The sequence below is a fragment of the Astatotilapia calliptera genome, chromosome 2 (genome assembly GCF_964374335.1).
Source record: "Astatotilapia calliptera chromosome 2, fAstCal68.1, whole genome shotgun sequence".
Classification (NCBI taxonomy): domain Eukaryota; kingdom Metazoa; phylum Chordata; class Actinopteri; order Cichliformes; family Cichlidae; genus Astatotilapia; species Astatotilapia calliptera.
Window position 1 is genome coordinate 2406481 of NC_137423.1, and position 13305 is coordinate 2419785.

General features: G+C 40.5%; 1 protein-coding gene across 1 annotated transcript; it reads right to left on the reverse strand.

Annotated features, from left to right (window-relative positions):
- Positions 1-1046: 1046 nt before the first annotated feature.
- dnd1 (DND microRNA-mediated repression inhibitor 1) lies at positions 1047-12229 on the reverse strand. Its single transcript, XM_026181357.2, has 5 exons — positions 12081-12229; positions 9467-9572; positions 8650-8975; positions 7048-7180; positions 1047-1805 (listed from the first exon to the last, which is right to left on the reverse strand). Exons 1-5 carry the CDS (start codon positions 12099-12101, stop codon positions 1249-1251), a joined length of 1143 nt encoding a protein of 380 aa, XP_026037142.1. The 5' UTR covers positions 12102-12229; the 3' UTR covers positions 1047-1248.
- Positions 12230-13305: the final 1076 nt, after the last annotated feature.

The window sequence follows — 13305 nt, forward strand, 5'->3', positions numbered from 1 at the left end:
CATGAGATGAAGTCATCAGTAGACATTTGTTCTAACTGTGTGATAAATGTCAGAACATCAGGGCTCCGGTTTAGTCACTACTTGACAAGATGATCATTGGCTCATTGTTGAATCCAGTGGCCCAGTCTGACCTCTGACCCTTTGCTGAAGGTCTTCTGTGTTATCTCCACTTTCATGTCTGAGCTTTTGCTGTATTGTCCAAAATAAACATATGAATCATTTCCAACACTTCGGCAGATCTTTAGTTTGGGCAGTACAGTACAAAATAACACATATTGTACTATACTGCCCACTTCCTGATCTTTTTGGATCTGTGTGTGAGGTTGGTGAAGGAAACACATGTTCACTGAGTGAATCACTGCCATCAGGAACTAGTTTTTGATATCACAGCCTAGAAATCAGACAGGAAGTGTCTTGAAATTTATATATCTATATATATAGATATAGATATATCTATATATATAGATATATATATATTTATTTATAACGTAAGAATGAAATGGCTCTTACGTTATATTGAAACCAAGCACACCATTGTTTTTCTTGTGACATTACCAATAAGTGTGATGTGTCACATGGCCCTCTCCCTATTGGAAAAGCAAAAGTTGTATCCAAGATGGCCGACTTCTAAATGGCCACCATGGTCACCACCCATCTTGAGGAGTTTGCCCCCTCACATATACTAATGTGCCACAAACAGGACTTTAATATCACCAACCATTCCCATGTTATTACGCTGTATCCATAGAAATGGCCCACCCTGTAGATCACAGTAAGTCACTTCCCAAACCATAAATCACAATCCCAACAGATCTGTTTAGACTGAAGCTATCCAAACAGGTTCTCTGTAAACGTGTCTGTCAGTTTAACATAAAATGCCGAACCAGTGAGGGGGTTAGTCTCAATCCACAACTTCAAAGATGCGTTAAGGTCTGGATGAGAGTCACTAGGCTTCATAACAGCATGAAGTGAGACAAGTAATAACTGCTTTACCATTTTCCTAAGTTAATTTAAATCTTTCATTCATTTGAAAGAAATGCCGACACTTTCTTTTCAAAGCTCATTTAATTAAAATGAGAACCAATCCAGTAACACAGAACACTAATGTACAGTAAAAATCATGCATAAAACAAACCACAAGTTCTAGTCAGAGAAACAAACTTGGTGCTACTCTAGTAAAAACATGCAGAAAAAGAAAGCACATAACACAAACGAGGTGAAACAGAACTGCAGGACGGCATCAGCTGTTCAGGGTGTGAGACCAGTGTTGTACATCTTCTGCAGGACCTGCTGGGCTACAGCCTTCTGAGCCTCCTCTAGCATGGTGCTGGCATTAGGACCCGGTAATATCATGACCAACCCCTTGAAAGTGGCAGTGATCCCGAGGATCTGCACCTTATAGGAGAAGTAGAGGAATCCATCAGGCCCAGCGTGGCTGTACTGCACTTCATAAAACGGCTGACCAACACCTGCTGTCTCACACAGCTTACTGAGAAGCATCACTGGGGATACTGCAAATACAAGATGGCCTTGGGTGGAGGAATCGGGGAAAGAGCATGTAGGGTGAGGGAGCTGAGGAGCAGTGGGCCCTCCCACTGCTCTGCAGAAACCTGCGGGTATGGATGCAGGGAGGGTCAGGAATGAAGGCGGGCCTGAGGGTTGTGGAGAACTGTGGTGCAGGGGCCCTAGGTGTGACGGCAACAGGCTCTTTGCACGTTTCTGAGGGCAGCGTGACTCGTCAGGGTTTGGCTTCTCTGTTGGCTGCCACTGGACTGACACACACATTGCAAACTGCTTCTTAAATGCTGGAGACACAAGAAAACAGTGAAGTAGTGAGTTTAGCAGGAAGAATGTTTCCTTCTACCAAAAATACAGTTTTTAAAAAAAAAAAACCTAACAGATCAAATCTTAGAGATTAATTATAATATGAGACAGAACACAGCAGAATTAACACATTTAAAGGATTCAAATGAAAAGAACTGTCAAGTGTTAACAGTAAGATAGACATGCAAACTTAGAATTCCAAGTGGTTTCCACTGGAAGCCCCATCAGGCTCTTGGTTGATCCACTGGCCAAACCATTAAAAAAAGAAATTTGTGTTCATTTTTAGTTTAAAGTCAAAATTTCAACATTAAACTTGAAATAGTATTTTGAACTGTAATCTCCACATTTGGACTTTTCTCTCAAAGCCAAACGACTGCCGTGGCTCCTGCAGCCACTACGCTACGTGCATTTCAGTGAAACAAGTTGATCAGCTGTCTTATTGTATAAGCATATTGATCGAGGGTGTAATCCTTCCATCGGTCCACTCCCTGCCATTTCATTTGCACCAAGTTGACCGACTCTTCCAGGTTTGTGCGTTTTCATCTTCTGCACCTTCTTCTGCAGCTTTCTGCACCATGACTTCAACATCCTTGTGTGTCACCACACTAAGGTTATGTCCTAAAAGAGAAATGTCAATGTAACCAAAACTGATTCTAAAGTATGATTTTGCTAACTCACCTATGCAAGTGCTTTAATCTATAGATTTCTACTTTATTCTCCAAAAGATCAATGTATGATTTTGTTAATGTGGCCCCAATACTACTCCTTATTAATTACATAAAGTATGTTATCTCGTAGATAAGGTAGACTGTGCACTTGTGTGTGCATGTTTAAATCACTTGTGCATGAGTACGTACTGTTTTAAGCCTATATGGTGGCTGCAACGATGAAAACTGTTTGGCTTGGATGCAAAAGGTTTTGCTGCTGAAAACAAGACACTGGTGTAGTTGTTACTAATTAATGATGATAATTCATTGTCCAACCTAACAGCCCAAGATGAATGGCTCAGAGTTTTAATGGCCCATGGACATTTTATTAGCCTGTGAGGGGGGGAGCAACAACAGCTACACACTTTAATACTCCATTTTACTTTAAATCTGAAAAATAATGTTATGAAGTCCTTGAGATAAAGATGGTTTAGTATCCTCCCTTCTTGCTCAAGTCCTCACTGTCACAGAAACTGGTGAGACTGCCATCAGCCTTTAGCAAACTAGCCAATTTAATTAAACATCAGAACAAATTAAGTCTGCATTAAATGCAGCTTCTGTAGATTTTCACCATGTAAAACAAACAGCTACAAAGTTCGCTTTTCTTTGCACAACTCTGTTAAACGCATACACAGACACTGTGTTGTTATCACTTGCCGATCTATTATTAATGCCCTCTTCCTTTTGCTTGTCCACCACTACGGTGTCCTGTTGGTTAGCAACCACCAGTTTGTCCGTCCGTATCTGGAAGTCTCACAGGATCTTAGCTCGGTCATCCTTCACCACCCTGGCTGCATCTCCCATTTTGACCTCAGGACTTCCAGGTTGTACTCAGCACAGACGTTTCTGTATAGACACTTGGTTATGGCGTTCCATGTCTGCCCTGCTAGCATTTTGCAGCCTGCTGTTATGTGCTTATGTGATAGTCTGCATATCCTGCACCTGGGGTTTGCCTGGTGTGGTAGACCCCAGTGCAGATCAAACTTGTGATTAGAACTTGTTCCAGTGCTGCCATGATTTGTGCCTCTATGGCGTCTTTCAGTCCAGCTTTGTCCAGCGCTGGTAGGACTTCTCCATACATCAACCACGTCTTCCACCTGTCCTCTCATGGTGGTTCCTCTTCTTTCTTGGGTTTCTGCTACCCGAGGTATTTAGTTCTGAACATCTTCCTGATGTAACTTATGGATCTTTGTTTTTTCCATTCTGGATAGTGGTTCTGACACGCACTAGTCCTCAGCCACCTTTGTTTCACTTAGCACGCAGTCTTGGAGCGCTGGATTGGAGGAGCTTCTTTGTCTTTTAGCTTCCATCTCCTCTTTTGGCCAGATACTTGTAGCTGTCCTCAATGTGTGCATGGTTACCTTCTACACTTCTCCAGTCTTCATTATAGATCCTAGTGTTATGGATCAGTGAGTTGACGTCTTGTTCACTCCTGGCATACAGCAGTGTATACTATAAATGCATACACTATAGTTGTGTTAACATCACAAATATTCATCATGCTTGTTTCAATAGTGGTCTAATTCTTTTTGACATTACAGACCTTTAACCTCCTAGGACCTGCGTCCACATATGTGGACATCACATTTTGGGTTATTTAGAGTAAAATACTCAATTTTGCTCTATGAGGGCCTGATATCCACTTACGAGGACATTATGCTGCTACTGTTCTATCAAAATTTTAAACGAATATCCTCATATGTGGCTCTGATTTTTCTTAGAAACAAAAATAAGGTAAAAAAAAAAAATAAAAATCTAGTAATTCTTTGTTTTTACATTCATCGGGCCCCAATCAGCCCAAATATCAAAGAGAAATTCAAAATGCATGTCGTGGAAGAGTTTGGGTCTTAGGAGGTTAAGCTCTAGTACTATTCACTGATCTTAAAAGATGAAAGTGAAAATGAAACAAATTTATTGACACCAATTAGAAAACTTAAAGCTAAAAACATGAGATTCAGTTTATAATTTGAAAAAAAGAAAAAGAGCACTTACTAGGAAGCATCTTAAAAATATATTTCTGCTGTATGTTCTTATTAAAAATATTCAAAGGAGCTTGCAAAGAAAAGCATCTGGACTTCTTTAAGGACCCCCTGATGATCCTCTTTTGTCCTTTTGTCCCTCTGTGGGGGGTTATCTCCCACTTGACTCCCATTTGACCTTAGAACTGAAGAAGCTTCTCGGATGAGAGGTGAAACGTCTTCAAGCAACTTAAAGAAGTCCAGACGCTTTTCTTTGCAAGCTCCTTTGGCTACGATGACCTGGATGACTGAGAACCTTCACAGACATATTAAAAATATTAAAACTCCAAGTGATGAAACAAAGAATGATAAAAGCATAAAAATAAGCTGAATCACATTATACGAGCGAATTTGTTGAAACTTCTCGGGGTGCTCAGAAACAATATTCAAAGGTATTCAATCAGGTCTTTCATAAGGGTCATAAAACTGTTGTTCTTCCTGACGCCATAGTTGAGCAATGTATCATAAATTATTATTTTTGATGCTTCATACTGATGAATTTCTGAAATTCAAGATGCATACTGACAGTGAACATAAAGATATAGGGACCTAGATACTCCCTCTGCTCTGCTCTGTCATTGTTACGTTTTTTCATTTCAAAAAGCTTGTGTTATGTATAATGCAGGATTTAGACTTAAGATTTACTGTAGAGGTCCACAAATTTAGATTTAGCTTTGAAGGACTCACAACTCTGAGCTCTCAAAGCATTTTATACAACTGAGTTATGTTTGGACACCGCTTCATATGGACTCGTATGGATATGGATATTTAGTGATTTAGAATATAATGTAATAAGCAGTGTTGGGCAAGTTACTTTGAAAAGGTAGTTATAGTTACTTCATACACGTAACTGAGTTAAAAACTGAGTTACAATACTATAAAAGTAATTACTAGGAAAAGTAACTATTGTGTTATTTTAAAATAAATAAGTTTAATAATAAGTTGAACCCTCTGGGGTCCAGGGTATAATTGGCTGTTTCTGAGTACTTTTGATTTGACCTCTACATTTCACCTTTAAAAACTGTTTACTTCGCCTTGTTTGGTATCATCCTTTTCTGCACAACCAGTTATTTTCCCCCCATTTTGACAAACTGTATTAACACAATTTATCTAAAAATCAGACTATAAAACAAAATCAGCGTAGAAGTTATTTTACTGTAACGACCACAAACATGTTTATTGGATCATTTTCACAACTTAAAATGTACATTTTTAAACTTATGCACAAGTTATGCAAACAACAGAGTTGTATGCAGGTATTTACCTAAAAATGTGGTGGTTTTCTTTTTTTCAACATTACAAACACACAGAACAATCAGGTGTTCTGCATCAAATAAGATACGAGAAATTATTTGTGCCACTCCAATAAGAATAATTTCTGTCCACTATAAGACAGTGGAGCACATCCCAGCCTGATACCTGCAGGCCTGACAGCAGGAGGTGTATCACTCCTGTTTTCTACCTGGAGACAGCATTTACACTGCAGTCTGTCTGGAGCAGCGGCCTCATCGATCTGACACAAAACAAAACAACTTACACTACACACTAACTACACACTCCAAACACACTGAACATCAGAAATCTCTCTCCCTACTTCCCCCTCTTCCTAAACAACCAAACGCCATGTTGCATATAATTTTTTGATTGGTCGACATGTTACATTTTTCCACCAATAGGAAAGGGGTGTTTTTTCCTTCTCTTTTTTTGGTCACAAGCAGAGAGTGCTTGCAAGCGCTTTCCTTAGAAAATGTCATTTCTAAGGTTTCTTCCTGCAGTAAACAACAGTATTCAGGAAAATAACAATATTGCATATATTTTTTATAATAACTCTGGTTTTACGTGGCCGAGCAACACAATTTAAAGACTGCTATATGATCTGAAGTCCCCACTTTCTTGTCTTGGGCTTACATAGCATCTTGTTGCCATGTCATCTTAAATTGGTCAAATGATTCGTTTACCATGACTACGTTATTCTTCCTCAGCCAATCAGCAGAACTTGTGTGATTGTTTCTCCCCCCAGCTCCAAGTAGGCTGAAGACAGCTTCAACCATCTGTCTGCTGAAAAATCATAACGTGTCCGCATCGCATTCTCTTGTTAGTAACGGTAACGGCGTCGTAACGATAAAAATAGTAATTACATTACGAACACTGTTACTTTTAATGCCATTATTCTTGCAATGTGAGAATTATGCATTTGTAGGACATTTTCTAGTGTTTACCAGCTGATTAGCTTTTGGGGAGCTCCACTTCACAAATAACCATTTTACTTATTTTCATGCTACAATTTGTATTTTAATTGAAAACTGAACTGACTTGTGAATAAAATGACTTCTGACTTAAGACCTAGTTTTCTGCTCTCCATACCAAGTGATTATGAGAGTGGAGTAACAGTGCACAACCAGAAACTGGTTTGTAACCAAGTGACACCCAGGCTGGCATAGAAATGGGACCATGATCAATATTAAGTCACTCATCTATATGAACAAGAGCTCCCATACCTTCCACCAGCACTTTCTTAGCCATAGAAGCTGCATGGTGAGATGAGAACGCAACAGTAGCAGATACCCCCTCGATACCAGGTCCAGCCTTCAGGGAAACTCTCTCCACACCCTCTACCAGCACACGCAGCACCTAGAAGCAAAGCATGGTCACTCAGAAGACAACATTCATCCACACAGCAGTTAAATGACAACCTCAATACCAGATGTGACTGAAGGGCCAGACATCTATAAACACCTACTGTATTTTCATGTTTAGGTGGAAGCTAGCGAGCTAACGTCCTGCTAACTTCTAACTCCGTTAAATGTAATAAATTCTGTTTTCATGGATGCCTGGATGTTAAACTTAATTGTTACACCTGGTAAAGCAGCAACGCTGATCATTTTATTACAGATGAAAGAATTTCGACAATTTTTAACTCTCAGTGATGCTGCAGTGTTCGTTTGACTTTGGACCTGAACCTGATGGAGTTTAGGACCCAGATTACTCTGCGAGGCTCCTGCCTACAGTAGCTGTAATGCTCCAACAATCCATCAAGCGGTGCGGCTTCGTAGCAACCAAAGTCGTGCTAAAACAAGTTTTGACAGGTTTTTGAGCGCCGTGTAGCACATAAAATCGGTTTGAGGTCAGTAAGCAGAACCAGAATTCAGACATAAGGCGCACTGTCGATTTTTGAGAAAATTAAAGGATTTTAAGTGCGCCTTATAGTGCAGAAAATACGGTATATCATCTATAACCCTTTCAAATACAGTACATGTACTGCAGAGAGGTTTTTTTTGGCCTTCTTTTGTTTTGCACTCGTTTCCTTGCATGCACACACTGCACATCATGTCCAGGTATTCCATGGGTAGCTGACAAGTCTTTGGAAATCACCTTGCTGTTGGAAAAACTATTTTGCCCATCAAACTCTTATCATACACAGGGGAAACTGGTCAATCTTCATAGTTGATTTGCTTTTCTTCAATTACCCCACCCCACCTCCCCACCTGGATGGCTGGGTGTGTGTGCAAGTTGTGAACATGGGAAACACCTGGCTAGGATATATTATGAGAAGAAGGCAAGCCAGTCCGAGGCAGTGTAATAGTTTGGCCAGTGTTTGTTGAGAATCCTTGGGTCCTGGCACCCATGTGGATGTTACTTTGACATGTACCACCAAACATTGTTGCAGACCATGTACAGCTTTCCCTGATGGTGCCGTGTCACAATGCAAAAATGGTTCAGGAATGGTTTGAGGAGCACAACACTGAGTTTGAGGCATTGACCTGGCCTCCAAATTCTTCTGATATTAATCTAACCAAGCATCTGTTGGATAAAAAAAAAAAGATCCAATCCAGTCGAGAGGCATACACACTAACCAACCCTGCATCAGAGTGGACTTTGAGTGACTTAAGACACGAACACAGAAGTACCAGCTGTTATGGGTTAACTAGCACTGCCTTTAACTTGGAAACACTGACAACCTCCTGCTCATTCACTAATGTATTGGTGCATAGAGATGTGGGTGATAGATGATGTGTGCCATTTCTTACTGGGTGACACAGAATGAATTTCACCCCTTTCCCTCGTCAACACACTCAAAACACTCCACAGTTCAGCTATACCTGCAGTATGTCTTCTTGCCTAGTGGACGCAGGCAAACCTCCAATACAAAGGTGTCGCTTCTCTGTGCTCCGCCGTACACTGATGCGGTAGCCAGGCTCCAACATGTGACCGTGCAGCTGCCGTATGGCTTCAGCAACTACAGCAGCTGAGCCATATTTGGCATACGCAAAGCCGCGGTTCTGCCCACTGAAGTTCATCATCAGCCGGAACTCCCAGAGTGGTCCAATGGAGCTGAACAGGGGAATCAGGATGTCCTCGTACGCGTCCCGTGGGATCTGGCTGATGAAGACTTCACAGCGCGGTCCTGGCGTGGCACCTTCCCACACTGACCATGAAACAGAGGAAATGGTATGGCTGATTATGCAATTTTAAAATTCAAGCTCATGCAATGCAAAATGTACAACAAATCCTTAGTGCACTTTACAAAGCAAGTCCGTGTCTTTACAATAGAGTGACATGTGAGCAAGCCGGGCTTTTCTTGTTTCAGCTGGAAATAAGATCAAACTGACTTTTAAGTCCGTGGCCATCAAGTATTTCCACATTTAGCTTTTAGAGATTTTTTTTATATATCAACCGAGTCTTTTCACAGCTGCATTTTACAAACAAAAGCAGCTGATTCATTTTTACCTTTGAGAAATCTATATCATTATTGGCACTTGGTGGCAGTGGTGAAATGTTGAAAATCTGAGCCAAAAACTCAATATTTCTTAATGCTCAAGAGAACAGGCAGTGTTGGTACTACTGCGGTGAAGATTCGAGAACAAATTCTATTATATTAAATTAGGCAAAGAAATATGGAGACGCAGATTCTCTCACCCTCAGGTGGTCCTCCATATTTCCTCTGGCCATTAACTTGAGTCAGCGTTGTGTTGGTTGCTTTCAACCAGATTTCCAGGGCCTGCACCCGTTCAAGGTTCAGCACCTGATGTGGAAACAAAATAGAACCAGCACAAGTCCATCATCTTCATGTGTACTACCAAGTGAGTCCAAAATACTTTGTTTTTTCGATTTATGATATGCAGTCACATAAAGCTGCTCATCCATTTGCCAAGTTTCCCTGATATAGGTTTGAGTGTGTTCACATGAATGAGGTATTGTTGGCAGCATCTGACCAATCACACTGATTATTATACCAGCAGCAAGGCCTCACTTTCAAATGCTAGAAAACCAGCAGACCCAGACAGTTTGGAGCCCCTCCTTTAAAAGCTGGCTGCTGATTTTAATTGCACCAGCAGTTACTTTTCTAATCTTTTGAATACCAATTTAATTCTAACCATATGAAAATCTGCTCTACTCCTGTTAAAGTTGTGGAAACTAGTGAACAGCTGAAAGACTTCCTGACTGTAAATAAGACTTTAGGTGACTTTCAGTGATGCTTCAGGGCAAATTAATGTACAACTAAAGCAGCCTTAAAAGCAATAAATGATTTCATAAATTCAGTTGAAAACAATGCTGTGCAGCCTTGACATTTGATACAGTTGATCATAAAAAGTCTTAAAGACAGCTGAATGGTTCTAAACGTCTCTCTCAGGCAGGTCTGAGAGGCAGGTCGGGGTGTATGGGTAGAAGGACTTTGTTCTAGCTTGGTTTATGTCACAACAGGAGTTATCCAGGGTTCTGTTCTTGGATCACTGTTATTCATTTTATATATAAAACAATCGTAGTAATAATATCGCTACAGCACATTCTCATTTTATGCTGGTGATATGCTGATGTACTACTTTGTACCTACTCATAGCCAGGCTCTATTTCAGCTTTCACTACACTACAGCATAACCTGTGCAGAAACGCGTTTTGAATATTGACAACATCAAACTGACGATCTTCTCAAAGGAAAACTAAACCTTTTATGTACAGTTCAGGCAACTTTAGAATAAAGTCCTGTTTGTCCTGTGAGGCAAGAATAACACTCGTTCTCCCTTTTTTCATGTCTGTACTTAATTACAATGATGTGATTTATATGCACGCATGCTCAGAATGCCTACAGGCTGGATTCTGTCCATCATGGAGCACTAAGATTTATTATTTATAAGAGTTTTAAAGCTCTTACTCACCACTCTACATCACATGTGTGGGTAACTGGTCTTCTTTGTCATGTTGTAGATTCAACCACTGGTATATTCTTATTTATGAGGTGATTCTTGGTTTGTTCCATCTAATTTATAGACTTGCATTCTTTGAAAAAAATAATAAATAAAGGGACGTTATTCTCTCAGATCCCAAGAGTTATTATAGCAGCTCTCGAGTTCATTCTGTGTCTGAAATAAGCTGTTTGGCTCACTTTAAAATAACCTTTTTCCCCATTGGCAGCATCTTGCAAACAAACAATTTTAACAATAGGCTGATGATGCTCATCTGCTCCTCTGGTGTGTTTGAGATGACAACATGAGGATCATCTGGAGTGCTCCAGCCACGCTTAGTTGAGTCAGTGTTTTTAATAAATGATCACCTGAGGCTGACACAAGCTCTTGCTGTCAGACATGTCTGGTCTTGTTTTAGTATTGTGTGTTTGATATGCTCTTTGCTAGCACATGCCAGACTTTTTCTACCTTAACTCTCTTTTTACGCCAGCTATCTGCAGTCCTCTGTGCCTGCCCAGCAAGTGTGCACGTTGACCTTTATACACTAAATTGAAATGGTCTGAAACGCTGGGAAAGCAAATGTATCATATTTGCATGGGTGACTTGTCATTTCTTTATGACAAATACAGTAATAATAACTGTAGTGTAGAGCCATTTACGCAAAACCCAACGAATGAATCAAGTGATGTGAATAGTGGGCTCTACAGGTGAACAGAAAATGCTGCTTGATGACTTGCAAACATCAATGTCAAACCTGTTTTTTTCTTTGATAAATGTATTGTTGATTTACTTGCGCCAAACTCAATTGTTTATTTAAACCATATGTTGGCATTTAATATGTTTAAAGACAATGAAATTGAACTATATAGGTACTGTGCCCACTTTGATACATTTTTGTTCATTTCTATTGGAATGGAAAACCATGAACCAAAATCAGGCACAAGCTTGGCATTCCCAGCCAGTACTTGAAGAAAAAAAAGGGAAAGAATGTTGGTAGTTTTCACTACAGCTGAACAAAACACTGACTGAGGCTTTATTTCTATAATTAGCTGCAGGTGGGCCCTCATCGGGGAAAACAGCAGAGCGTCACCGCTGGAAACACAAGCTAAACGAATCGCGTAAAGCACAGGAAAACGCTTCAAGCGCTGTAGCCAACTCTGCCAGCGACTTTTTATTTTAACCAAAAAAGACTTGCGCCTTCATTTCTGCTTAGATGACAAAACTTTTTTTCCTTTTCACGTGCCTGCTTCCACTTATTTCCTAGCTAAACGACATATTTAAAAAGTCTAAAATCAAACAAACAGAAAAAAAAAGAAAAACTTGAGAGGAAAAGGATATTCCAGAATTACCTGGCTTTGCTTGTTTTCCATCGTCTCTGCGTGGTTGTGCGCACAGCGACGCAACTTTGTAGCCCGTTTCCAACTGCAGAAGTCCTTCTATTGGCCAGCAGCTTCCACTCGACGCTGTGGCTTTAGTGCCCACTGACCCGTGGGCGGGGCCTAGCATAGCCCGTCGCTAAGGTGTGGAATGAAATTTTGTGACAAATAGCAAGAAACGGCTGTATGGAGGACTGCTTCTAAACTTCTTTGTAACCTATTGTGCATTGTCTCTCTTTATCATTTATCTGTGCCACTCTTATTATATATGTTAATTGTTATCAACATATACATCATTTCCACAATATTGTTCTTTTGTAATCTTCAAGTCAACTGACTGTGTAAAAAGGAAAAAGGAAAGTGCTTTTGTCAGTAAGACTGGAAAAGAGCTCCCACATTAATAAAGTCTGGTCTATTTAAAGCTTGGAAAGAAAGCTGGCAAAAATGCTGCATAAAGTGGTTTTTATGGGATGGCCCGTTTGCCTGCACTGAGCTCTGTTGCCACAAGGAGGCGGTGTACATGGTATGTCAGGTCTGTGGCCACCAGTGATGGGAATAACGCCGTTACGAGTAACGGCGTTACTAACGCTTTGGCACAACACCTCGAGCTAGGGGGCAAAACAATCACATGAGTGATGCTGCTTGACTGACGAAGAATAAAGTAGTCGTGGTAAGCCGATCACATGAGCACTTCAAGATGACAAAGCAACAATGTGATATATACCAGGTTTTAAATTGTGTTGATGGGCCAGTAAAACCAGAGTCATGATAAACAATATGTACGCGTGTTTTTTCCTGGATAGTTTCGTCACGTTTAACGTCTAAGGAAGCCCAGCGAGCGCTCTCTGCTTATGAGCAAAACAACAACAAAAAAACAAAAAAAAAAATCCCTGCCCGCTCGTGAAAAAATGCACCATGTCGACCAATCAAAAATCATATGGCAACATGACGTTTGGTTGTTTAGGAAGAGAGAGAGAGAGAGAGTTTTGAGATGTGAGAGATTTGTGACGTTTAGCGTGTTTGGAGTGTGTAGTTAGTGTGTTGTCTTGTGTAGTTAGTGTGTAGTGTTGTGGATAGTTTTGTGTTGTGTGTCAGAACAATGAGGCGGCTGCTGTCTCCAGGTAGAAACAGCAGTGACACACCTGCTGCTGTCAGACCTGCAGGTATCAGGCTGTGATGTTTCCTTTATAGTGGACAG

Coding starts and splice junctions, on each gene's coding strand:
- dnd1 (XM_026181357.2), bottom strand. CDS start 12,101: ATGGAAAACAAGCAAAGCCAG. Junction 7,181..8,649: donor GGCAAGAAGACATACTGCAG/GTATAGCTGAAC, acceptor CTTTGCTTCTAG/GTGCTGCGTGTGCTGGTAGA. Junction 1,806..7,047: donor TAAGAAAGTGCTGGTGGAAG/GTATGGGAGCTC, acceptor TTGTGTCTCCAG/CATTTAAGAAGCAGTTTGCA.